This window comes from Perca fluviatilis, chromosome 22, assembly GCF_010015445.1.
Source record: "Perca fluviatilis chromosome 22, GENO_Pfluv_1.0, whole genome shotgun sequence".
Lineage (NCBI taxonomy): Eukaryota > Metazoa > Chordata > Actinopteri > Perciformes > Percidae > Perca > Perca fluviatilis.
Genome location: NC_053133.1, coordinates 30,361,252 through 30,388,576, shown reverse-complemented (window position 1 = coordinate 30,388,576; position 27,325 = coordinate 30,361,252). Strand labels below are relative to the sequence as shown.

The window sequence follows — 27,325 nt, the reverse complement described above, 5'->3', positions numbered from 1 at the left end:
ATGCACAGTTGTGTCATAAATGTACTATCAATAGTTCCCTGTGTTTGTGTCTGTATAGGTGCTGGCCAAAGAGGAACAGGAATGGGTAGCAGAGAAGAAGTCAGTGGAAAACCATCGTAAGCTTCTTGAGAAGAAGGTTAATTTTGGATACGATGAGTCTGTGCAACAACAGTGAGTTACTGATATACTATGATTACATATCTATCTATCCTCCCGAGGCCATGGACACTACAAAACAAAGCAGTATCAAATGGCCCTGAAATCTTGACATATCTAGCCAATTTATTCAAATTTTCATAAAAAAACAGACTTAATGTGTGAGATTTAACATCCTTAAGGTTTATGTCAGTCTAAATTATGAGTTTTTTTTAATTTTAAAATGAAACACTTGTGGTTGTCTCTTCTTCAGGTACCATCTCGTGCTGCAGGAGACCAATCAGGAGAGACAACCTTGCGTCTGTACTTCACACAGCTACTAACCACTTGTCAATCGCAAAGGTAAATACAGTTGTGGCGGAGCCGCGGTAACCAATGTCGAGTCAATCCCAGCTGTCAATCAATACGTTTTACCCTGTTTTATAGCTTCAAATAAAAACAAACTTATCAGAAAAAAGTAACACTTGAACAAATAGCGTGATCAGACCTTCCTAAAATGACTAAAACCATCTTTTTAAAAATAAATATTTGTTGTATACTTATGAGTTTTTAGTGGGGGAGGGGGGGGGTTTAAAATGTGTCAGCTTTTTCAGCAGGAAAAACCCTGAATAAATACCTGTGTGTGTGCACACACACACACACACACACACACACACACACACTAAAGGCTGGATAGCCCATTAAATGCATGTTTTATTATGAATTATTTGTAGGCTTCAGTACTTATGATATCTACAGGTAATGTTTAATTGAATATAAAGAGAATATTTCTCCATTCTCAGCTGAGGTGGACAGCATTGAGCTGCAGTGTTTTACTTTACACTGCATACATTAGCCTAGCAGCTAGCTCATAGCTTAATACTGTTAACCACCATACATACCGTTGTGATTCGTTGCTTCTTCACCACGGTATGAAAACTACATACAGTCACAGCCCTATTTATCTCTTCTGTTGTCTTCTTCTCTCATCAGATGGCGGGGGCCTCTGCTTCCAGTAAAGTGAAGTCTGCCTATCCCTTAAACAGAGCCCATCACCGGTTTCCCCTCCTCCCCGCTGGGAGATCTGGAACACGAGACGCAGATCGATGCCTTCCCACTACGGCTCTCCCGTCTCCAGAACGGCCAGGGGCCCCTCTGCCACAGGCGGCCCCCCCCTCCACCACCAGGGCTCTTTTCCTGGACCTGCTGGACATTTAAAAAGGCGGCGGACCTGAGAGGCGTAGCGCTTCCAGCTGTTAATGTCTCGTCAAGTTTGTTAAGTTTAGTTACTAATTTTTTGTCTCGTTCTGCACTTCCTGTTTTATTTTGTATTTACCTTTCCCTCTTGTTTCAGATCCTGACCCCCCCCCCCCCTTTGTGTGAGTTTCTCTCTGTTGTGATTGTTTTCACCTGGTCTCCCCTAACCTCTTGTATAAATAGTCTTTGTCTCCCTTTGTCTTGTGCCAGTTCGTCTTGTCTCCATGTCAGGTTATATACACCATTAAGTTAGTTTATTATCCTCCTTGTGAGCGCCTTTTGTTTAAACCATTTTTTCTAGTAAAGACTTTATTTTGTTTAACTTTCAACCGTGTCTCTGAGCCGTGCATTTGAGTCCTCCAGTGTCGTGTGTCTAGGTCGTTACACCAGCCCCCGCTCGCGGCCTCTTGAGCGGTGACGTTTACACCCAGCAACCACCGCGCTTTATTTCTCTGATTCTAAAGCTGCTCAATATGAAGTTGTGAAAGCATTGAATAATTTGCAGTATTAGAACTGTGTGTCTGATAACGTATTGAGCTTGTGTTTAGAATTTCTATTAAAATGAAAACCATGAAGTTTATAAAGTAGCGGTTAGCCTTTACGTTACGTGTTGTAGTAAACAAAGTATTTTAACTTTCAGAAGTTTGATTTAAAAATGTTAGTTTTCTTTCTAAAGATTTATTCATAAGAAATCAGATGTTTTTCTGTCAGACTCTGTATGAAATATTATGGGATGTTGTGTCTGAATATATAGAATCACTGACAGTGTACGAGTTCTGTATTTCATCCTTTCTCTGTCTCTGTCTCTATAGAAATGTGGAATCTGCAAAGCTCAGGACAAGCACTTTCTATTGAGACAAAACACGCAGAGACACACACACAGAAACATACACACATAGAGACACACAGACACAATTTTACACACAGATGCACACACACACAGACGCGCGCAAACACAATCCCAGACACACACACACGCTTGCATACACACAAAGACCCACAAACACTCACACACACACATACACATACACACACACACACACACACACACAGAGCAGAATCAGCAGACGCGTCAGGATGAAGGGAAAACGTTGAGGCAGCAGAAAGCTTTAAAGCTGATCTTTTGTCCCGTGGGCCGGGACCTCGCCCCTCGCTCCGTATAAATTGGGCTGTCCAACTTTTTCTCTGTTACACTGTGTGTGTGGTTGTGGGCCAGGTTGGACAACAGTCAGTGGGCAAACATGTCGCAGTACTCTGGAAAGGTGAGTGACGGGGCATCAGCTGCAGCAACACGGGCTTAAATCTGGAGATTCAGCTGCTGGGTGGACACAGACACACACTCTCACACACTCACTCTCACACACACTCACACACACTCACTCACACACACACTCACACACACTCACTCTCACACACACACTCACACACACACACACACACTCACACACACACACACACACACACACACACACACCATACACACACTAAACTCTCAGACTTCACTCTTTTAGGAGTCTGTTGAAGTAGACAATTTCAAAATGTAATTCAAATTCATGTCAAAAGTTTTGCGTTACTTAGTGTCACCTGCATTTAAATTGCTTAGTTTTTAAAAGGAGTTTGGTGTGAAGTTCTTTCTGTAGTTCTGAGGGGAAATATTCAGTTTATTTATAAGTTTTTAATGTCAATATGACGGCATCTTGTTTTAGAGAAAAGTTGCATCTTGTATATTTTTCTGGTTCAGGTGTTAAAATCTTGCTGCTAAACTGGGACGTAACCACCTACAGATCATAGATTCAGTTTCCAGCTTCCTGCTTTATTTTGAGATATAAATATTGAAATTAATTTGACCCAAAAGCCAGTGAGTTGATCTTCCAAGTAACTGGGAACAGGAACAGGAAACTACAGATAAGTTTGGATACGGTTGATCTACTCTGTAGGAGAGAGGATGGAGATGTCCCGCCCACTGAGGTTTGAACCAATAGCAGGCGAGTTGCTGGACAACTTAATTAATTCAGGGAAAAGTTTAAATTATTACAGTTGGATCAGACACATTATTTATACATTTGGACATTTATGTTGCATCACACAGATACACACAAACACACTCACTCACAGACAGACAGAGACAGACACACACGGACACACACACACACAGACAGAGACACACACACACACACAGAAGTGTGAGCAGCAGGATGACATCACCGTGTGTGTTTCTTGGTTCCAGATCACCTTCTACGAGGGGAAATGTTTCACCGGCAGGAAGCTGGAGGTGCGAGGAGACTGTGATAACTTCCAGGACCGCGGCTTCATGAACAGGTGACACACACACACACACACACACACACACACCTCTTCACTCGGGAAGCAACTCAAGCTGAAGCTGACTCTAGTTCTCTTGCTCCAGTCTGTAAACTCCTTCAAATCACTTTTTAAAAGTCATTTTTATAGACTTGCTTTCATGTGACTTATCTTTATTTAGTTTATTCTACTTATTGATTTTATTAGTATCATTTTGTCTTCTCTCTTCAATGTTTTGCGTCTTTTGTCCTCTTGGTTTTATCATATTATTCAGCATTACACATACTATACACTATACAGTATATACTATATACCAGCGGTTCTCAAACTTTTTTCAATAATGTACCCCATTTGAATTGTGTTTTTAAGACCAGCGATAGTTACCAAACAGCCGTGTAACTGAAAAACATTTAAATGCTGATGGAAAAAAAAAAAAAAAACTAAAAAGTCGGTAGAAAGAAGGAAGTAAGGCAAGAATAGGTGGAAAATAGTATCAAAAACAGCGACAGACTTGTAAAAAAAAAAGAAACACAGTAGAAAGAAGGAAGACAAACTTAGAAAAAAGTGTCACAAACCTTGAAGAAGGCGGAATTGTTTTTTGAAAAAAGCAACAAACTTGGATTAAAAAAAAAAGAAGACCGTAGAAAAAAGGAAGGAATGAAGGCAAGAAATGGTCGAAAATAGTGACGAAATGCAACAAAAACTTTGAAAAAGTGACAAACTTAAATAACAGCGACAAAAAGTTAGAAAGAAACGCTCACGTACCCCCTGCAGGCCTCCAGGGTACCCCTTGGGGTACACGTAACCCCATTTGAGAAACACTGCTATATACTATATAACCCCTTCAGCCTCCTTTATCTATATGTACCTGTGACTCTGGTTCTGTATTTATTGTTTATTCGTATTAATGTTTAATATGTGTGTATGCACCAATCACCGAGGCAGGTTCCACGTAACGCTGCAGATCCATTTTTGCGATCTCGACTGAGGCGTGGCGTCGTGATGCCTCCCCTCGTTGACGGCCGTTCTCTTATCATGGTTGATGCTCCACGCCCACGACCGGCAGCTGATTGGACGAACGCGTCACATGGGTCTGACTGCTCCTGAATTTCAAAAGCAATAATGAGCGGCTCGTTCAGAATCCGATCTCATATTTTACGAAGATAGTTCACCAGAAACTTGTTTCTGAAAAAATTTGAAGATTGCTGAATCGGTCTTCATTTCAGATCAACAAAGGTCAGTTTAAAAGATTTTTGACCACTTCTGTTGGATAGTCGCGTCACGTTCAACGGATTCATCGGCCAGGTTTTTGGACGCAAAATGCAGCGCCTCCTTCCCGGGATGCTTTGCGGGCGCGTTAAAAGTCGCTTGACGTCACCCAGAGGCGTTGCACGGCCAGGTGGATCTGCACCGTGAGGTGACCTCCCTCTGGATCGGCTGCTTCTGTCTGAGCTCACTTTAAACCCCTCGGAGCTCTGAGGGCGTCTCTACACTAGGGCTGTGCTCGATTAAAGAAATTCTTAGTGGACTAACACTCATTCAATTGTATCGACTAATCGATTAGTTGATTTAATCGACAGATCTGTAAATCAAGTTTCTCCACAAAGAGTCGTGTTAAAGCACCACTTTAATTCTTGTGTTTACCAGAGATGAGCTCGTACGTTTCTTGGAAATAAGTCATTCAGCATGAAAACAGCATCAGACATGACTAATGGAGTAAGAGGGAGCAGCCCTACTCTACACAGCTTCTTAAATTCACCTTTTAAAGTTTCATGTTAAAATGTTCAGAACAAAATCTGTCCCGGAGCGACATGTGAGGAGAGAATTTGGCGCTGAAGCTGAAACGTTGATGTTGGCTCTTCACGAAAAACAAATTGTTTCGGCGCTTTGAATGAATTCACCAAAGTCTTTGTTTATTTATGATTAAAATAGTAAATACATTTCTCAAATGAAATGCTGTAATATCTCTTCTGGAGTCAGAGTTTGGACAGGTGGATGATAACTAAAGCCCCCTGCTGTGTTGGGACCCCCTAACGGTCTCTGGGTGTGTGTTTTAAAGCCCCCTGCTGTGTTGGGACCCCCTAACGGTCTCTGGGTGTGTGTTTTAAAGCCCCCTGCTGTGTTGGGACCCCCTAACGGTCTCTGGGTGTGTGTTTTAAAGCCCCCTGCTGTGTTGGGACCCCCTAACGGTCTCTGGGTGTGTGTTTTAAAGCCCCTGCTGTGTTGGGACCCCCTAACAGTCTTTGGGTGTGTGTTTTAAAGCCCCCTGCTGTGTTGGGACCCCCTATCGGTCTCTGGGTGTGTGTTTTAAAGCCCCCTGCTGTGTTGGGACCCCCTAACGGTCTCTGGGTGTGTGTTTTAAAGCCCCCTGCTGTGTTGGGACCCCCTAACAGTCTCTGGGTGTGTGTTTTAAAGCCCCCTGCTGTGTTGGGACCCCCTAAAGGTCTCTCTGTGTGTGTTTTCAGGGTGAACTCTATCCGTGTGGAGAGCGGAGCCTGGATCTGCTACGACCACCCCGACTTTAAGGGCCAGCAGTACATCCTGGAGCACGGAGAGTACCCCGAGTTCCAGAGGTGGAACTCCCACAACGACCACATGGGATCCTGCAAGCCCGTCCGCATGGTAAACACACACGGGGTTATACTGTATACTATATACTGTGTGTGTGTGTGTGTATAAAATATATATATATATATATATATATATATATATATATTTATATTTATATATATTTTTATATATATATTTATATATATTTTATATATATATATATATATATATATATATATATATATATATATATATATATATATATATATATATATATATATATATATTTTTATATATATATATATATATATATATATATATTTTATATATATATATTATATTTATATATATTTATTTATTAATTACAAGCCAAAAGTTTGGACACACCTTCTCATTCTATGTGTTTCCTTTTTATTTTCATGACTATTTACATTGTAGATTCTCACTGAAGGCATCAAAACTATGAATGAACACATATGGAATTATGTACTTAACAAAAAAGTGTGAAATAACTGAAAACATGTCTTATATTTTAGATTCTTCAGAGTAGGTCCAAAATGATATGAAACTGCTTTTCTTTTATTGAAAAACATCACATTTTCTAGAGGGATTCACCCCTAAACACTGTGTCCAATACATGCAAACCCTGTTTAAATGGAGAGGAAGTGATGCTAACCGAAGACACGTCTCCTCACGGTCACCTAGCTCTCTTTTCTCTGGCAGCAGCCAGCGAGTGTTTCCAGTGTGGAAGACAGGCGCTAACACACGGCCGTTAGCTTCCTTTAGTCTAGCTCTGGTGAGCTCTAGCTCAATTGAATGTTAATGCAGTTCTGCTTCCCAGATATAGCTTATTTCTATCAAAACTGGCAGCTCAATTTCCATTTTGTGTGTGTGTTTCAGCATGGAGAGCACTACCGCATCGAGCTGTTCGAGGCCTGTAACTTCTCAGGTCAGTGTGTGGAGATCTGCGACGACTGTCCCTTCCTGCAGAGCCGCGGCTTCTCCAAGAACTGCATCAACTCGCTCAAGGTCTACGGAGACGGAGCGTGAGTCTAGCACGCACACACACACACGCACACACACACGCACACACACACACGCACACACACACACACACACACGCACACACACACACACACAGACAGGTTTGTGGCACTATCTTTGTGGGGACCCATCATTGACATAATGCATTCCCTAGCCCCTTACCCTCACCTTAACCATCACAACTAAATACCTAACCTTAACCCTTACCCTAACCTTAACCATCACAACTAAATGCCTAACCTTAACCCTTACCCTAACCTTAACCATCACAACTAAATGCCTAACCTTAACCCTTAACCTAACCTTAACCATCACAACTAAATGCCTAACCTTAACCCTTACCCTCACCTTAACCATCACAACTAAATGCCTAACCTTAACCCTTACCCTAACCTTAACCATCACAACTAAATGCCTAACCTTAACCCTTACCCTAACCTTAACCATCACAACTAAATGCCTAACCTTAACCCTTACCCTAACCTTAACCATAACCTAATTCTATCCCTAATCCTAAAACCAAGTCTTAACCCTCAAACAGCCCTTTAAACTTGGAGGGAGCAGCATTTTGGTCCCCACAAGGCTGTCGGGACCCCATAAGTATACTGGACTCACGGTTTTTGGACCCCACAAATATAGTTAAACAAGAACACACACACACACAGAAACAGACACACACACCACTCTAAATACATAATTTAAGTTCTTTAAACAGTTTCATGCTCTGAAATGTGAATCATATATATATATATATATATATATATATATATATATATATATATATATATATATATATATATATATATATATATATATTTTTTTATTTATTTTATATATATTTTTTATTTATTTTATATATATTTTTATTTATTTAATATATATTTTTTATTTATTTTATATATATTTTTTTATATATTTATATTTAATATATTTTTTTTATATATATTTTTATATTTAATATATATTTTTTTATATATATATATATATATATATATATAAAATTGTTGCTAATGTGTGTTCTCTACGTGTGCAGCTGGGTGATGTACGAGGAGCCAAACTTCCGTGGTCGTATGTACATCGTTGAACGTGGCGACTACTGCAGCCACAACGAGTGGCAGGCCCAGAACCCCAACATCCAGTCCATCCGCAGGGTCGTCAACTACTTCTAAACCCCCCCCCCCAACACTGTAATCATGTACCATAAATAAACCAATCAGAGAAGACAACTGGTTTTTTATCAAACACTTTGCCTATGTGTTGTTTTGTGTCGACTCGATACAAGGACGTAACATCATTGTGTTGTGTTGAGATCTCCAACTATCTCGAGGGGGGGGGGGGCCATGTCTGCATGGATTTAAAAAGAGACAAAAACATTAAAAAAAATAAAAATTCCGAGGAAAAAAATGCCAAAAGGCAACAAACCGCCAGAGTAAAAGCAGAAAGTGACAAAAATGTCAGAAAAAGCTTAAAAAATCTAGAAAAAAACATTTAAAAAATGCATGGGAAAAAATTCGACAAAAAACCAAACAAAAGGACAAAAAGCTAGAAAAAAGTCAGAAACAAATCATTAAAAAAACTTGGAAAATAATCGACAGAAAACGAAAAAAATTTGCCCAAAAAGAATTCTTGAAACTATGATAAAAACAGAAGAAATTGTTGGAAAGAACTCTGGGAAAAAAAGCTACAAAATCTTCTGAAAAAGCCTAGTTTTATATTATTCATCCTAGGGCCGCATGATTAATCGGAAATCTATCGATATCGAAATTCTGAGGCTGTTATCGACATATTTTATTTTAACCCCCCAACTAATACACACACACAAACACACACATTCCAGCTTACGTTCAGTTATTTTAACGATTTTATCAAGTGAAAAGGTGCTAAATCAAATAAACGTATCTTATTTCTACGTGCCGCCAACATATGTGTGTTGGCAACACTGCGTGTATTTAAATATCTAAACTTACTGAAAGTTTTCCTGCAGACGTTCTCTGCAGTGACTTGCTGTTATAATCGAAAATTAAAAAGGTTACAGACATATGGTTTTTCTCCCGTATGAACACGTTGATATAAGATTAAACACTCCACCAGACTCCATGTAAATAATCAGGACTTTTAGCGTGTATAGAGCCAGCATATCTCCACCAGACTCCATGTAAATAATCAGGACTTTTAGTGTGTATAGAGCCAGCATATCTCCACCAGACTCCATGTAAATAATCAGGACTTTTAGCGTATATAGAGCCAGCATATCTCCACCAGACTCCATGTAAATAATCAGGACTTTTAGCGTGTATAGAGCCAGCATATCTCCACCAGACTCCATGTAAATAATCAGGACTTTTAGCGTGTATAGAGCCGGCAGTATCTCCACCAGACTCCATGTAAATAATCAGGACTTTTAGCGTGTATAGAGCCACTTTTTTCCCATGTAAATGGGTGAATTAAGAGTTTATTTCAACCAAACCAGAGTGGTGATTGTTGGAACAGTGAAAAGATGAACCAAGACGGCTTTTGGTAGTTTTATTTAGTTTCTGTCCACTTTGAATGAAGTGTGTTTTACAATGATTAAAGTCCTGATTGTATTACATGCAGTCTGGACGAGATATGCGGCTCTATACACGCTTAAAAGTCCTGATTATTTACATGGAGTCTGTAGTGTCTTAAGCTTAAAAGTCTGATATATTTACATGAGTCTGTGGAGATAGGCTCTTAATTACGCTAAAGTCCTGATTATTTACATGGAGTCTGGTGGAGATATGCTGGCTCTATACACGCTAAAAGTCCTGATTATTTACATGGATTCTGGTGGAGTTTGGTGATGTTGATTTCGGGGCTGTTTCATGTTAAACTTAAAGGATCTTACTCTTTAACTAAAAGGTCTATCTCTGGAGGGATCCATCCCATAATATTGTCACACACTTAAAGTAATAAGTCATTTTTCTTCTTTGTTTGTTGGTTTATTGTCTATTTGTTGCCATATTGCGCCCCCTTGTGGTCAATGATTGTTTTGCATCTCTTGAGTTATTTTGGGTCGTTTTTGTTCCTATAAATAGAAATTATTACTATTATTAAAAGAGACAAACCAGAAAATGGTTTTACTTGAAAAATGACTCAATGACTTGAAAAATAGTTTCATGGTAATTTAATATCAAGCGACTATCATGCAGAAGGGGGATTTGAGATCTCCAACTATCTAAAGAGGTCCTGGGACTGCATGGATTTAAAAAGTGTAAAAACAAAATTACTCCAAAGCAAAAATGTCAAAAGGTGAAAAATGTGGGGGGAAAAAGGCGACAAAAACGTCAAAATAAAACTGTCAAAAAAAACTCAAACATCAAAAATTGTCGGAAAAACTTGAAAACAAAAATGTTGAGAAAACTGTCCCAAAAAGCTGAAAACAAAAGCAATGAAAACCTTACAAAAAAAAGCCTCTCTCCCACCTTTACTGTCCATCCACTGTCAGCCCCCAAAAAAATAATCTTTAAAAAAAAATAAAAAAACACACAAACAAAAACCTTCATTTCCTTTTATTGTCAACATGAGACACCAAACTCAACATTAACATCAAATTAATTTAAAATCAAAACGTCACAAAACACTAAACTTTGCTTCTTGCCGTCAGAACAATAAAAAATAAAAATAAAATCACTTTGAGCAGCTTTTTAAACAAACAAACAACATTCCTTTGGTTTCTCCAAAAATAAACAACCAATGATTTCATTTAGAAAATAATATTCATCCGTTCGGAGGAAGAATCATAATAATAAAAAGGGAAAAGTGCTGCCAACACAAAACCTCTCTAAGAATCTAATCAAACATTTCTTTCTCTGATCTCTGTGACTCGGCTGAATTATGAATTATTGCTGATTAATGAAACTTAAAGAAGAAGTCATTATTTCTGCAGCTGTTGGCACTTTGAAGTTTACTACAAAAAAAAAGTGCAGAAAATATCACCAGTACCGTTTTAAATGGATAACTGGATGTGTGTCACACAGTGTGTGTGTGTGTGCGTGCATGTGTATGGTTAGTGTGTGAGAGTGTGTGTGTGTGTAGTTAGTGTGTGCTTGCGTGCATGTATGTCACACAGTGTGTGTGTGTGTGTGCGAGTGCATGTGTCACACAGTGTGTGTGTGTGTGTGTGTGTGTGTGTGTGTGTGTGTGTGTGTGTGGTTGTGCGTGTCACACAGTGCGTGTGTGTCCTCTGCTCAGGTACATCTTCATGGTCTGGATCAGCTGACTCTCCTCCTCCAGCGTCAGGTCCAGGTAATCTTCCTCGTGGCGAGAAATGTCCTCCAGCACCTCGTTGACCAGCTCGTTGTCCTCTGGCAACAACACAATTATTAATAATAAGAAAGAGTGTGTGAGAGAGTGAGAGTGAGAGTGTGACAGAGAGTGAGTGTGTGAGAGAGAGTGTGTGAGTGTGAGAGAGAGTAAGTGTGAGAGAGAGAGTAGAGAGAGTAAGTGTGAGAGAGAGTGAGTGAAACTGAGTGTGTGGTACCTGTGGACGTGGAGGAGGAGGTGCTGGGCTCCTCAGAGGACGGTGAGGAGGAGGTGGAGGGCGGGGACTCAGACAGCAGCTCCGCTGATAGGACGCCCTGGTTGTCCAGCAGCAGCTGAGTCGCTGATTGGACGTCTCCGGCTGTCAGTCTCAGGGCTGCCTCAGAGACGTCCCTCTCAAAGCCCAGATACAGCAGCTGGACACACAGACACACACACACACACACACACACACACACACACACACACACACACACACACACACACACACACACACACACACACACACACACACACACACACACACACACACACACACACACACACACACACACACACACACACACACACACACACACACACACACACACACACGTTTGATTGGTTCTGAAAAGGTTCAGGCCTGTAAACATTACCTGCTCCACCTTCTCTGGACAGACAGACAGACAGACAGAGACAGACAGGTACCTGGTCCACCTTCTCTGGACTGAGTGCTCCCTCTGTGTTGTTATTGGTTGCCTGAGCAGCCTGACTCGAGTCCAACAGGATCTGGAGACAGAGAACAAGTTCAACTCTCTCCTCAACCTTCACTCCTTCAAATATTACAACAGACAGACAGACAGAGGAGAGGAGACAGACAGACAGACAGACAGACGGACAGACAGACAGACAGACAGACACTGACTGCGTAAGCTTTGTCCACGTCTCCGTCAGCGAGCTGCAGAGCTCTGGCGGCGTCTCTGCGGGAGAATCCGAGCTCTGTGAGCGTAGAGATCACCTCCATCCTTCTGCTCCTCTTCTGTCTCTCTCTCTGCTTCAGCTCCTCTCGCTCCTGGTACACACACACACACACACCGCTGGGTTCAATATACTGACAACAACACAATAAACACTCTATGTATATTTATTTATTATTGGAACGGGAATTGTATTTAACGTTGAACAGAAAGAGTTTGATTTAAAATAGGTGATTAAAAAAGTAATGACAGTATAGGGTGCTGCTGAAGGTACACTCTGTATGTGTCTGTCTGTGTGTGAGTGTGTGTGTGTGTGTGTGAGACCTGTCTCTGGTTGCTGATGTGGATGGCTGCCTCCTCCAGGTCTCCCTGACAGGCTCGGAGGCCGAGTCGAGCTTCTCTCTCTGTGAACCCGAGAACCATCAGCTGAGACATCTTCTCAGAGTCCAGACACAGACGGCTGTACAGAGACTCCACCTGACAGAGACACACCACACACACACACACACACACACACACACACACACACACACACACACACACACACACACATTATGACTCTTTTCGTATGTACACAGATTCCACCTAACACACACAACTGAGTTTTTTGTTGTTATGTTTTTGCAGAGCCAAAGGACGACAGGTGAGACAGAAGAAGTGATTTCAAAGACTCTGAGTCCTCAGCTCTGTGGACTTTGACAGTATTTAAAGGAATAATACTCCAGCGTTTGTTGAAATAGGTCTTATCACGGTCTCCTCTAGCTGTAGATAGGTGAGGTCTCCCCTAGCTGGAGATAGGTGGGGTCTCCTCTAGCTGTAGATAGGTGGGGTCTCCTCTAGCTGTAGATAGGTGGGGTCTCCCCTAGCTGTAGATAGGTGGGGTCTCCTCTAGCTGTAGATAGGTGAGGTCTCCCTCTAGCTGTAGATAGGTGGGGTCTCCCTCTAGCTGTAGATAGGTGGGGTCTCCCCTAGCTGTAGATAGGTGAGGTCTCCTCTAGCTGTAGATAGGTGGGGTCTTCCCTAGCTGTAGATAGGTGAGGTCTCCTCTAGCTGTAGATAGGTGGGGTCTCCTCTAGCTGTAGATAGGTGGGGTCTCCCCTAGCTGTAGATAGGTGAGGTCTCCCTCTAGCTGTAGATAGGTGGGGTCTCCTCTAGCTGTAGATAGGTGGGGTCTCCCCTAGCTGTAGATAGGTGGGGTCTCCCCTAGCTGTAGATAGGTGAGGTCTCCCCTAGCTGTAGATAGGTGAGGTCTCCCTAGCTGTAGATAGGTGGGGTCTCCCCTTAGCTGTAGATAGGTGGGTCTCCCCTAGCTGTAGATAGGTGGGGTCTCCCTCTAGCTGTAGATAGGTGAGGTCTCCTACTAGCTGTAGATAGGTGGGGTCTCCCCTAGCTGTAGATAGGTGGGGTCTCCTTAGCTGTAGATAGGTGAGGTCTCCCTCTAGCTGTAGATAGGTGGGGTCTCCTCTAGCTGTAGATAGGTGAGGTCTCCTCTAGCTGTAGATAGGTGGGGTCTCCCTAGCTGTAGATAGGTGGGGTCTCCCTCTAGCTGTAGATAGGTGGGGTCTCCTAGCTGTAGATAGGTGAGGTTTTCCTCTAGCTGTAGATAGGTGGGGTCTCCCCTAGCTGTAGATAGGTGGGGTCTCCTCTAGCTGTAGATAGGTGAGGTCTCCCTCTAGCTGTAGATAGGTGGGGTCTCCCCTAGCTGTAGATAGGTGGGGTCTCCTCTAGCTGTAGATAGGTGAGGTCTCCCTAGCTGTAGATAGGTGGGGTCTCCTCTTAGCTGTAGATAGGTGAGGTTCTCCTCTAGCTGTAGATAGGTGGGGTCTCCTCTAGCTGTAGATAGGTGGGGTCTCCTCTAGCTGTAGATAGGTGAGGTCTCCCCTAGCTGTAGATAGGTGGGGTCTCCTCTAGCTGTAGATAGGTGGGGTCTCCTCTAGCTGTAGATAGGTGGGGTCTCCCTAGCTGTAGATAGGTGGGGTCTCCTCTAGCTGTAGATAGGTGGGGTGTCCTCTAGCTGTAGATAGGTGGGGTCTCCTCTAGCTGTAGATAGGTGGGGTCTCCCTAGCTGTAGATAGGTGAGGTCTCCTCTAGCTGTAGATAGGTGGGGTCTCCTCTAGCTGTAGATAGGTGGGGCTCCTCTAGCTGTAGATAGGTGGGGTCTCCCCTAGCTGGAGATAGGTGGGGTCTCCTCTTTTTAGCTGTAGATAGGTGAGGTCTCCCCTAGCTGTAGATAGGTGGGGTTTCCCCTAGCTGTAGATAGGTGGGGTCTCCTCTAGCTGTAGATAGGTGGGGTCTCCTCTAGCTGGAGATAGGTGGGGCTCTCCTCTAGCTGTAGATAGGTGGGGTCTCCCTAGCTGTAGATAGGTGGGGTCTCCTCTAGCTGTAGATAGGTTGGGTCTCCCCTAGCTGTAGATAGGTGAGGTCTCCTAGCTGGAGATAGGTGGGGTCTCCTGTAGCGGAGATAGGTGAGGTCTCCCTAGCTGTAGATAGGTGGGGTCTCCTCTAGCTGTAGATAGGTGAGGTCTCCTCTAGCTGTAGATAGGTGAGGTCTCCTCTAGCTGTAGATAGGTGGGGTCTCCCTTAGCTGTAGATAGGTGAGGTCTCCTTTAGCTGGAGATAGGTGGGGTCTCCTTTAGCTGTAGATAGGTGGGGTCTCCTCTAGCTGGAGATAGGTGGGGTCTCCCCTAGCTGTAGATAGGTGGGCCCCCCTTAGCTGTAGATAGGTGGGGTCTCCCCTAGCTGTAGATAGGTGAGGTCTCCCTCTAGCTGTAGATAGGTGGGGTCTCCCTAGCTGTAGATAGGTGAGGTCCCCTCTAGCTGTAGATAGGTGGGGTCTCCTCTAGCTGGAGATAGGTGGGGTCTCCCCTAGCTGTAGATAGGTGGGGTCTCCTCTAGCTGTAGATAGGTGGGGTCTCCCTTAGCTGTAGATAGGTGAGGGTCTCCTAGCTGTAGATAGGTGGGGTCTCCCTCTAGCTGTAGATAGGTGAGGTCTCCTCTAGCTGTAGATAGGTGGGGCCTCCCCTAGCTGTAGATAGGTGGGGTCTCCTCTAGCTGTATATAGGTGGGGTCTCCTCTAGCTGTAGATAGGTGAGGTCTCCTCTAGCTGTAGATAGGTGGGGTCTCCTCTAGCTGTAGATAGGTGGGGTCTCCTCTAGCTGTAGATAGGTGGGGTCCCCCTAGCTGGAGATAGGTGAGGTCTCCCCTAGCTGTAGATAGGTGGGGTCTCCTCTAGCTGTAGATAGGTGGGGTCTCCCCTAGCTGTAGATAGGTGGGGTCTCCCTAGCTGTAGATAGGTGGGGTCTCCTCTAGCTGTGAGATAGGTGAGGTCTCCTCTAGCTGTAGATAGGTGGGGTCTCCTCTAGCTGGAGAGTAGGTGAGGTCTCCTCTAGCTGTAGATAGGTGGGGTCTCCTTCTAGCTGTAGATAGGTGAGGTCTCCCCTAGCTGTAGATAGGTGGGGTCTCCTTTGGCTGTAGTATAGGTGGGGTCTCCTCTAGCTGTAGATAGGTGAGGTCTCCTCTAGCTGTAGATAGGTGGGGTCTCCTCTAGCTGTAGATAGGTGGGGTCTCCCCTAGCTGGAGATAGGTGAGGTCTCCTCTAGCTGTAGATAGGTGGGGTCTCCTCTAGCTGTAGATAGGTGGGGTCTCCCCTAGCTGTAGATAGGTGAGGTCTCCCCTAGCTGGAATAGGTGGGGTCTCCTCTAGCTGTAGATAGGTGGGGCTCCCCTAGCTGTTAGGTAGGTCTCCTCTAGCTGTAGATAGGTGGGGTCTCCCCTAGCTGTAGATAGGTGAGGTCTCCTCTAGCTGTAGATAGGTGGGGTCTCCTCTAACTGTAGATAGGTGGGGTCTCCCCTAGCTGTAGATAGGTGAGGTCTTAGCGTCTTAGTGAGGTCTTAGTGAGGTCTTAGTGAGGTCCATTCACTTAGCTTAGCGTAGTGAATGGAATCCTATGTTTCCGGTTAGCATGTTGTGAGTAAAATTGAGCCAACTAAAAACAACCTAATTACTTGCACTGAGACAAAAAATGTGTTGGCCCACCTACCTCCAGCCAGGGGAGACCGTGATAAGAACTATTTCAACAAACGGTGGCGTAGTATCCCTTTAAAGGTTAACAATCAGCTGAGAGTTACTTTGGACAGCTGGTGTCGAGCCTGGGCGTCGTTTCCTTCGAGGTAGGAGAGGAGACTCTGGAGGAGGTACAGCCGCAGGAACAGCACCTCCTCTCTGCCTGTGTTACCCTGGAAACACACACACACACACAGAGTTAATAATGAACCGTGTGTAATGATAATATACTGGATTCTGTCTGAGAGGTTTCAATGATCACGATGTAACGTGGTATTAATCTATGGAGTTAGAATCATGCCAAAACCTCACACACACACACACAAAACGTGTTGTACTCACGCCCAACGATTCACAAACAAACTCAGTGTGGTTTGCAAATACAAAACATCATTCACAAACTAATGCATTTTGTTCTGCAAATAAGAAACCTACCTATCAAACAAATACAGTATGTTTTACACATACAAAAACATATTTCTTCAATGACAAAAAATATCCTGCAAGTACAAAAAAAAATCCTTCAAGTACAAAAAAAATCCTTCAAGTACAAAACAAATTCTACAAGTACGGAAAAAAAAAAATCCTTCAAGTACAAAAATAAAAATCCTACAAGTACAAAAAACTGTCACGTGACTTTTGGCACTAACTTTCCGCCTTGCTGATCCACACACAAATGCCCTCAGATCCACACACAAATGCAGGTAAATTTTCTAACAAATGTCCTGTAATTCGCACTCCACAACAGCAGGTGGCGCTGTTAAGTCAATTTAAGCCTACCAGGACCATAGATATATACACGCAGATTTTTTTAAACGTTATTACGGTGCATAAGTTACTGGAACAAAGCTGAGCAACGTGTTGTTGCTGGTGACTAAACCACTGATTATATATAGATGTATATTGAAGCGATGCTGGCGTTAAAGACCCGCTGATCGTTGTCTGATTCTCTGAAATGAATGCCGGCATTGCATTGTGGGAAATCAGCTTTGCATGCGCCCAACTCTGATCATATCGTGTTCTGTCTTACAGCATAGGCCTACTGTAATATTTCACCAGTAATAAGATAAAACTGAAAGAGGGGTAATAAGGGGTAACTGAAAGAAATCCAGCATGCTGATCTTGCTTCGTAGTAGCCTACAGGCTGCCGGTCTCACTGAGTTCTGTGAAATGAACACGGCCCCTTAACTCAGTATCTGTGGCAGTTTCACAGATTTGCCGAAAATTCTGTTACGGGCTCACGGATGCGATGCATGTAGGTCAACGACATCATCATCTGTGGTCTACGCACAGATTCCCTGATCACAGCACGTTTCTTTCTGTACAGAGAAGCTGGATACAGCTTTGCTATTATTGGTATTTTTAGCCCAATAACCGCTGTTTTAATCAACATTTATTCACCAGATCTTATCATGGTTTAATTGTATTTCTTTTAATGTTATTATTTCGGTCTATTTCGGCCAGGGAAGCTGCTTTGTTGTTTTGATATTTTTTAAACTATAATACTACATCTAGCAACATATATGTAGATATTATCATAGTATGCATTTCTTTACTTTAATAATATTATTTTGGTCTTATTACTGGTGAAATATTACAGTAGGCTGTAAGACAGAACACGATATGATCAGAGTTGGGCGCATGCAAAGCCGATTTCCCACAATGCAATGCCGGCATTCATTTCAGAGAATCAGACAACGATCAGCGGGTCTTTAACGCCAGCATCGCTTCAATATACATCTATATATAATCAGTGGTTTAGTCACCAGCAACAACACGTTGCTCAGCTTTGTTCCAGTAAGTTATGCACCATAATAACGTTTAAAAAAATCCACGTGTATATATGTATGGTCCTGGTAGGCTTAAATTGACTTAACAGCGCCACCTGCTGTTGTGGAGTGCGAATTAAAATGTACCTGCAGTTGTGTGTGGATCAGCAAGGCGGAAAGTTAGTGCCAAAAGTCACGTGACAGTTTTTTGTACTTGTAGAATTTGTTTTGTACTACACTGAGTTTGTTTGTGAATCGTTGGGCGTGAGTAAAACATGTTTTGTGTGTGTGTGAGGTTTTGGCATGATTCTAACTCCATATTAATCTTCCCCATGCTTGTTTCAGTTTCAGTTCCGTGTAATCCCGGCGTACGTGCAGGTGTGTGTGTGTGTGTGTGTGTGCCGTCTCACCTTGATCATGAGCAGCCTCTGCTGCTGCTCTCCGTAACACTGCAGGAAGCAGTCCTCGGCTCTCTGCAGCCTCAGCTTCCCGTCCTCCAGGCAGGACAGGGCCTCCAGGGCCCGGTAGCACCACACGATGTCCAGCTGCAGCACCGCAAAGTTATCCACCGAGCTGAGCAGCGCCGAGCCGCACTTACTGCACCACAACACACACACACACAGTTTAGAGACACACTTACTGCACCACAACACACACACACAGTTTAGAGACACACTTACTGCACCACAACACACACACACAGTTTAGAGACACACTTACTGCACCACAACACACACACACAGTTTAGAGACACACTTACTGCACCACAACACACACACACACAGTTTAGAGACACACTTACTGCACCACAACACACACACACACAGTTTAGAGACACACTTACTGCACCACAACACACACACACAGTTTAGAGACACACTTACTGCACAACAACAGACACACTGACAGCATTTTGCGCACACAACTGCAGTGACGTAACTGTGACGTCCACTACATACACAATAGTGTGTGAAGGTGTGATGTCAGCGTGTGATGTCAGCGTGTGAGGTCAGCACCTGAACTGCTGGTCGGCCTGCAGCAGGTGACACAGAGCGTTGTCAAACTGCTTCTTCTTCATCAGAGAGCGACCTTTCTCATGGAGACCCATCGCCAGGATCAGAGCCTACACACACACACACACACACACACACACACACACACACACACACACACACACACACACACACACACACACACACACACACACACACACACACACACACACACACACACACACACACAAAGACACAAAAGACACACACACACACACACACATTATTTACTCTGTTTCTGCTTCTTTCCTCAGATATAACAGGTGGATTTTGTGTGTGAGTGTGTGGTGTGTGTGTGTGTGTGTGTGTGTGTACCTTCTTCTCCTCGTGCGGGATCTTCAGCGGGTTTCCTCTCTGGTCGGCGATCTCAAGAAAAGGAGACGTGTCTTCACTGCCGTCTGACACACACACAGAGACACCATGAGTCCTCACACATTTACACACACACACACACACAGAGACACACCATGAGTCCTCGCACATTCTCACACACACACACACACATGCACAGACACACCATGACTCCTCGCACATTCACATTCACACGCACAGACACACACACACGAGTCCTCGCACATTCACACTGTTGGATCTTCATTCATTCTAAGTTTATTCCTCCGTCAACATCTGTTGTTTTTAAAACATGATAAATGATGAATAAGCACCTCTCTCTGACAGGATCTGGAAACCTTTCTGCGTCCTCTGGATGCTCTCGTTCTGGTTCTTCGTCTTCTCCTCTTCCTCGCTCAGCTGTTGCTTCAACTCGGTGTCGCTCACCTTCAGAACCATCATCTTACTGTGGTTCTTCACACCCTGCTCATCCAGACGCTGGTCTGAAAACACACAGACAGAGACACACACAGACACAGACACACACACACACACACACACACACACACACCTTCAAATCTGGACCCTATTTGACCTAAGTGTTTGAAGTGAACAACAATCTGTGAAACTGGTCCAGTATTAAACCAGAACCAAGCTGTAATGTAACCCTACAGGACTAATGTTCAGCAGCAGTTAGAGTCACTAAAAGTTCTGTTGTTGCTGCTGACAGACTCAGATTATTATTCTAAGTGTCTGACAACATTATGGGATGGATCCCTACAGAGATAGACCTTTTAGTTAAAGAGTAAGATCCTTTTAGTTTAACATGAAACAGCCCCGAAACCACCATCACCAAACTCCACCAGACTCCATGTAAATAATCAGGACTTTTAGTGTGTATAGAGCCAGCATATCTCCACCAGACTCCATGTAAATAATCAGGACTTTTAGCGTGTATAGAGCCAGCATATCTCCACCAGACTGCATGTAAATAATCAGGACTTTTAGCGTGTATAGAGCTAGCATATTTCCACCAGACTCCATGTAAATAATAAGGACTTTTAGCGTGTATAGAGCCAGCATATCTCCACCAGATTCCATGTAAATAATCAGGACTTTTAGCGTGTATAGAGCTAGCATATTTCCACCAGATTCCATGTAAATAATCAGGAGTTTTAGCGTGTATAGAGCCAGCATATCTCCACCAGACTCCATGTAAATAATCAGGATTTTTAGCGTGTATAGAGCCAGCATATCTCCACATGTAAATGGCTGAATTAAGGGTTTATTTCAACCAAACCAGAGTGGTGATTGTTGGAACAGTGGAAAGATGAACCAAGACGGCTTTTGATAGTTTTATTTAGTTTCTGTCCACTTTGAATGAAGTGTGTTTTACGCTGATAAAAGTCCTGATTATTTACATGGAGTCTGGTGTAGTTTGGTGATGGGGATTTTGGGGCTGTTTCATGTTAAACTAAAAGGATCTTACTCTTCAACTAAAAGCTCTATCTCTGTAGGGATCCATCCCATAATGTTGTCAGACACTTAGAATAATAATGTGAGTCTGTCAGCAGCAACAACAGAACTTTTATGCCGAAATTGTGTGTGTGTGTGTGTGTGTGTGTGTGTGTGTGTGTGTGTGTGTGTGTGTGTGTGTGTGTGTGTGTGTGTGTGTGTGTGTGTGTGTGTGTGTGTGTGTGTGCGCGTCTGAACTCACCCACTGACAGAGTTCTCCCGTTGAGGATCAGTTTGATGTATTTGAGGCCGTACTGCTCTCCGATCCTACAGCACAGGAACAACAACATCAACACACGTGATCTATGTTTGTGTGTGTGTGTGTGTGTGTGTGTGTGTGTGTGTGTGTGTGTGTGTGTGTGTGTGTGTGTGTGTGTGTGTGTGTGTGTGTGTGTGTGTGTGTGTACCTGTCCACTACCTCCTGAACCCCCACATCCAGCCTGGTCTCCAACAGGTTCTTACTCTTTGGATCCTGACAGAGAAACAAACAGAAACACCTGGCTCAGTTACAACACGATTCATAAATAAATAAATTAAAAAAATATATATTTAAAAATATATATATATATATAGTCATTTCTGTTAGTCCTGCTGCCCCTGTAATGTCTCAGTGTCTCTGTCTGCCCCTGTAATGTCTCTGTCTCTCCCTGTAATGTCTCTGTCTCCCCTGTAATGTCTCTGTCTCTCCCTGTAATGTCTCTGTCTCCCCTGTAATGTCTCTGTCTCTCCCTGTAATGTCTCTGTCTCCCCTGTAATGTCTCTGTCTCTCCCTGTAATGTCTCCGTGTCTCTCCCAGTAACGTCTCTGTGTCTCCCCCTGTAATGTCTCTGTCTCCCCCTGTAATGTCTCTGTCTCCCCCTGTAATGTCTCTGTGTCTCCCCCTGTAATGTCTGTCTCTCCCTGTAATGTCTCTGTCTCTCCCTGTAATGTCTCCGTGTCTCCCCCAGTAATGTCTCTGAGTCTGTGTCTCCCCCAGTAACGTCTCTGTGTCTCCCCCTGTAATGTCTCTGTGTCTCTCCCTGTAATGTCTCTGTCTCTCCCTGTAATGTCTCCGTGTCTCCCCCAGTAATGTCTCTGAGTCTGTGTCTCCCCCAGTAACTTCTCTGTGTCTCCCCCTGTAACTTCTCTGTGTCTCCCCCTGTAATGTCTCTGTGTCTCTCCCTGTAATGTCTCTGTGTCTCCCCCAGTAATGTCTCCGTGTCTGTCCCTGTAATGTCTCTGTGTCTCCCTGTAATGTCTCCGTGTCTCCCCCAGTAATGTCTCTGAGTCTGTGTCTCCCCCAGTAATGTCTCTGAGTCTGTGTCTCCCCCAGTAACGTCTCTGTCTCTCCCCCAGTAATGTCCCCGTGTCTCCACCTTCTTGCAGTCTCTGGGCAGCAGCAGCTCCAGCGTGGCCACGTTTGTCTCCCTGAAGGTCTTGTTTCCTTTCCCTCGGTTCACCGCCTGCAGCCGGATGGCTTCCAGAGCGCCGGAGACCTGGGCCACCGGCAGAGCCAGCAGAGGGGCGTAGCGCTCGGCCAGACCCTGACCACAACAACAACAACAACAACAACACACAGGAGATAAGGGACGCCTTTAGTGGATATGAGGGGGATAACAGACGAGTGGGAGGAGCTCTGACCTGCATGTGCTGCTGTCCCGGCCCGTTGTCCTCGTCCTCGGTGTACGGAGGGTTCCACAGCTGGATCTTCTCCTGTTTCAGCCACGACTTCAGCTTGGCCTCGGTGTTCTGCTCCGCCATCGTCTGGACAATACAAAGGAGGGAGAGAGAGAGGGAGAGAGGGGGAGAGGGGTAGAGAGAGACAGGGAGAGAGAAACAGACAGAGAGAGAGAGGGAGAGAGGGGGAGGGGGGAGAGGGGTAGAGAGAGACAGGGAGAGAGAAACAGACAGAGAGAGAGAGGGAGAGAGGGGGAGGGGGGAGAGAGAGAGAGAGACAGGGAGAGAGAAACAGACAGAGAGAGAGAGAGAGATGGAGAGAGAGACAGACAAAGAGAGACCGATAGAGAGAGATGGAGAGACAGGGAGAGAGAGACAGAGAGAGAGGGAGAGATGAAGAGAGAGACAGATAGAGAGACAGGGAGAGAGAGAGACAGAGAGATGGAGAGAGAGAGACAGACAGAGAGAGAGAGACACAGAGAGAGGGACAGAGAGACACAGAGAGAGAAACAGAGACAGAGAGAGAGATGGACAGAGAGACAGACAGACAGAGAGAGAGACAGAGAGGGAGAGAAACAGAGACAGGGAGAGAGACAAGACAGAGGCAGTCAGACAGACAGAGAGGAGAGAGAGAGACAGAGGAGAGAGAGACAGAGGGGTTTTATTCAAGGTAACGCTCAGTTACATTTGGTGGTCTTTATTAATGTTGTCTGTCAGAAACTTTTTATTCCATTTTTAACTTTATATTTGAACCAGATGAAGGATTATAGAAGCTGTCAGACATCACTAAACCTCCTATCTTCTTCTTGATGTTTTGATTGAGGCAGAAAGGAGCTCTTTGACACGATCACATTTTTCAAAATAAAAGTGTTTCCGGGGAACAGATTAATGAACTACAAAGATATAATGAGGCGTGACATTAATATTCCACATGTGAAAGTTGATTTATAATTATAATATCTGTTGAATAATGTGTCTTCACTGGCTCTGGGGGCGTTTAATCACGTTTGTTATGGGAAACTACTCAAATTATCTGAGAAAGAGTCGAAAGCTGAGACAGTTGCATTATGGGAAATGTAGGACCCAGTGTTTGTGACGACGGAGCAGTGACTTAAAACGGTGCTTTCTTCTCATAAACCGAAACCGAAACTAATATTAGTTAGTTAGAGGAGTTATCAGCTCTAACAGGTTGTTAAGACAGGAAACAAACTTTAAAACGTCATTTATTATATTTTCTGGCCTTCACGTGAACATTAAGCACAGATATCTGACAGTTAAACAGTCTTGTAAATACATGTACCTAGCTGGATAGTTAGCTGTCAACACTTAACATGCTAATAAACATATAAAGCTACAATACGGCTGTATAAAGACGCGACTGACATTAAATTAAACGTGTTATTACAGAAGTTAGACGGAGTATTTAGCGCCACTAAAGCAGTAATAAAGAACATCGCAGCTGCTAGCTTTCAAACGGCTCGTTTTTGACCGTTTTTTTACTCTTTAAATCCGCCGCGAGACGATGTTCAACTGCTCAATGTTTCCGAGAGTTACCTGGATGTTTGAGGACACGATGACAAAAAGCTCCGCGGTCGGAAATATCCGTTAAATGTCTCCGTTAACCGTCCACTCCCCTCAGCGAGATGATGTTGTTTTTGTAGTTTGAGGAGAACGTGAAGAGAGTGCGCGAGAGAGAGAGAGAAGAGGGCTCACTCTGAGCGCGTTCCAGGATCCAGTTCACGTAACGTAACATTACGTAACGTAAAGTCAAGCGAAGAGTTCGGCGGGTACGTCACAGCCGAGAAATACGTCATCCCGAATATTGACGATCTTTGGTCTACTACGGCGCCGTACAAGGGTCAAAGCTAGGTCTATTGCGTTTTCCTATGAAAGAGAAGTTAGAAAAAGACCAGGCAAATAAAGTAAATTAAAATTAAATAAAATTAAAAATATGAATAAAATAAAATAATGACAAACATGACAAAAATAAAATGTAAAATAAAAAGTAAAGTTAGGAAGAGACAAGGAAACCCAAAGTAAAATACAAAAATTATAATATTAAATTAAAATATTAAAGAATATAAAATAAAATAAAGTTAGGAAGAGACAGAAAACTGCTTGTTTTGTTTATTGTTTTGACAATTGACAAATCATTATTTATTAAAGTGAAATTAACAGTTTACTGCTGTGGTGTTATTGGCTGAATAATAAACAAACAGCAGCTTTAATAACAAAATCACAGCGAATCTCAGAGATCAGAGCAGTTTTATCAAATCAAATATGAAATTAAATGTAAATATCTACAGCAGAGGATCAGACACACACGGGACTAAAACATGTGTCTCAGTTCTGAGTTTAACGTCGGAAAAATAAAAGTTACAATTCCGACTTTTTTTAAACTTTATTTTGAAATGTCTGACTTTTTTCTCAGAATTTTCGGCCAATCAGGGCCAGATGTTAAACGTGTTTCAGTTCAGAGTTTAAAGATACAATTCTAATTTTTTTTTATCAAAATATCAGACATTTTTTCTAAAAATTCTGACTTTTACCACAAACATTCTGGCCAATCAGAGCCAAACGTGTTTCAGAGTTCAAAGTCAGAATTCTGAGAACATTTCTTTTTAATTCTTATTTTCTTTCAGATTTTTTTCTCAAACTTTCTGTCTTTTTGTCGGACTTTTTTCCTCCGTATTCTGTCTTTAAACTCAAAACCATTTGGTCACAGTGTCTCTGATCCTAAACCCTGTTATAGATATTATCAGCTGATTATAAATATTATATGATATTATAGATACAGTACAGGCCAAAAGTTTGGACACACCTTCTCATTCAATGTGTTTCTTTATTTTCATGACTATTTACATTGTAGATTCTCACTGAAGGCATCAAAACTATGAATGAACACATATGGAATTATGTAACATGTCTTATATTTTAGATTCTTCAAAGTAGCCACCCTTTGCTTTTGTGATAACTCTGCAAACCCTTGGTGTTCTCTCAATGAGCTTCATGAGGTAGTCACCTGAAATGGTTTTACCTTCACAGGTGTGCTTTGTCAGGGTTCATTAGTGGAAGATTTTCCCTTATTAATAAAAAAGCAAAGGGTGGCTACTTTGAAGAATCTAAAATATAAGACATGTTTTCAGTTATTTCACACTTTTTTGTTAAGTACATAATTCCATATGTGTTCATTCATAGTTTTGATGCCTTCAGTGAGAATCTACAATGTAAATAGTCATGAAAATAAAAAGGAAACACATTGAATGAGAAGGTGTGTCCAAACTTTTGGCCTGTGCTGTATATTATAGATATATATATAATGCTGATTATATATTATAGATGTATGATGCTGATTATATATTATAGATGTATAATGCTGATTATATATTATAGATGTATGATGCTGATTATATATTATAGATGTATGATGCTGATTATATATTATAGATGTATAATGCTGATTATATATTATAGATGTATGATGCTGATTATATATTATAGATGTATGATGCTGATTATATATTATAGATGTATGATGCTGATTATATATTATAGATGTATAATGCTGATTATATATTATAGATGTATGATGCTGATTATATATTATAGATGTATAATGCTGATTATATATTATAGATGTATAATGCTGATTATATATTATAGATGTATAATGCTGATTATATATTATAGATGTATGATGCTGATTATATATTATAGATGTATAATGCTGATTATATATTATAGATGTATAATGCTGATTATATATTATAGATGTATAATGCTGATTATATATTATAGATGTATGATGCTGATTATATATTATAGATATATATAATGCTGATTATATATTATAGATGTATAATGCTGATTATATATTATAGATGTATGATGCTGAGCGTGTTCTCTCTCCGTCAGAAGGACGAGTACATGCCGAGCCTGCGGGCGGCCTCTGAGATCCTCGGGGTCTTCCTGTTGGGGAACGGCTGGTAGTTCTGGTTCTGGTGGCCCCCCGTGGTGGACCCGACCCCCCCGACACTCTGCTGCCGGGTGAACCGGAGCACCGGCGCCGACAACTTCCTGAAACCCGTCCACGCCGAGGCGCCGCTGGCTGTTAGGGGCCAAATCACAGGTTTTAATGGTTTTAATACAATATTACAGAGGTTCTCGAACGCATCACGCAAAGGATCATGGGAGATTTATTCCAGGTGTGTGTGACTGTCCGTATGTCCGTCTGTGTGTCCGTGTGTCTGTGTGTGTGTGTGTGTGTGTGTTTGTGTCTTTCCGTGTGTGCGTCTGTGTATCGTGTGTCTGTGTGTCTGTGTGTGTGTGTGTGTGTGTGTGTGTGTGTTGTGTGTGTATGTGTCTGTGTCTGTCCGTCTGTGTGTCCGTGTGTCTGTGTGTACCTCTGTGTGTGTGT

General features: G+C 42.8%; 3 protein-coding genes across 3 annotated transcripts in view; 1 reads left to right on the top strand and 2 right to left on the bottom strand.

Moving 5' to 3' along the window:
• The first annotated feature begins 2,570 nt into the window (after window positions 1-2,570).
• crygn2 (crystallin, gamma N2) lies at window positions 2,571-8,468 on the top strand. The gene is made up of 5 exons (XM_039790806.1): window positions 2,571-2,654; window positions 3,620-3,711; window positions 6,159-6,315; window positions 7,144-7,289; window positions 8,321-8,468. Exons 1-5 carry the CDS (start codon window positions 2,634-2,636, stop codon window positions 8,454-8,456), a joined length of 552 nt encoding a protein of 183 aa, XP_039646740.1. The 5' UTR covers window positions 2,571-2,633; the 3' UTR covers window positions 8,457-8,468.
• A 2,943-nt stretch (window positions 8,469-11,411) lies between these two features.
• nub1 (negative regulator of ubiquitin-like proteins 1) lies at window positions 11,412-24,615 on the bottom strand. The gene is made up of 15 exons (XM_039790799.1): window positions 24,463-24,615; window positions 22,873-22,995; window positions 22,608-22,775; window positions 21,660-21,724; window positions 21,455-21,519; window positions 20,073-20,240; window positions 19,723-19,805; window positions 19,372-19,478; window positions 18,766-18,952; window positions 16,652-16,759; window positions 12,849-13,001; window positions 12,473-12,619; window positions 12,256-12,336; window positions 11,789-11,984; window positions 11,412-11,612 (listed from the first exon to the last, which is right to left on the bottom strand). The coding sequence occupies exons 2-15, from the start codon at window positions 22,990-22,992 to the stop codon at window positions 11,470-11,472; spliced, it is 1,791 nt and encodes a 596-aa protein (XP_039646733.1). The 5' UTR covers window positions 22,993-22,995; window positions 24,463-24,615; the 3' UTR covers window positions 11,412-11,469.
• A 2,105-nt stretch (window positions 24,616-26,720) lies between these two features.
• The window catches only part of LOC120552621, a 6,285-nt gene continuing 5,680 nt past the window's right edge, over window positions 26,721-27,325 (bottom strand). Inside the window, exon 6 of the mRNA XM_039790805.1 lies at window positions 26,721-27,016. Within this exon, the coding sequence (XP_039646739.1) occupies window positions 26,820-27,016 (197 nt within the window). The 3' untranslated portion in view covers window positions 26,721-26,819. The remainder of the gene's footprint in view (window positions 27,017-27,325) is intronic.

Coding starts and splice junctions, on each gene's coding strand:
- crygn2 (XM_039790806.1), top strand. CDS start 2,634: ATGTCGCAGTACTCTGGAAAG. Junction 3,712..6,158: donor GACCGCGGCTTCATGAACAG/GTGACACACACA, acceptor GTGTGTTTTCAG/GGTGAACTCTATCCGTGTGG. Junction 6,316..7,143: donor CCTGCAAGCCCGTCCGCATG/GTAAACACACAC, acceptor TGTGTGTTTCAG/CATGGAGAGCACTACCGCAT.
- nub1 (XM_039790799.1), bottom strand. CDS start 22,992: ATGGCGGAGCAGAACACCGAGGCCAAGCTGAAGTCGTGGCTGAAACAG. Junction 22,776..22,872: donor CGGGACAGCAGCACATGCAG/GTCAGAGCTCCT, acceptor TGTTGTGGTCAG/GGTCTGGCCGAGCGCTACGC. Junction 11,985..12,255: donor GTCCAGAGAAGGTGGACCAG/GTACCTGTCTGT, acceptor CTGTGTGTCCAG/CTGCTGTATCTGGGCTTTGA.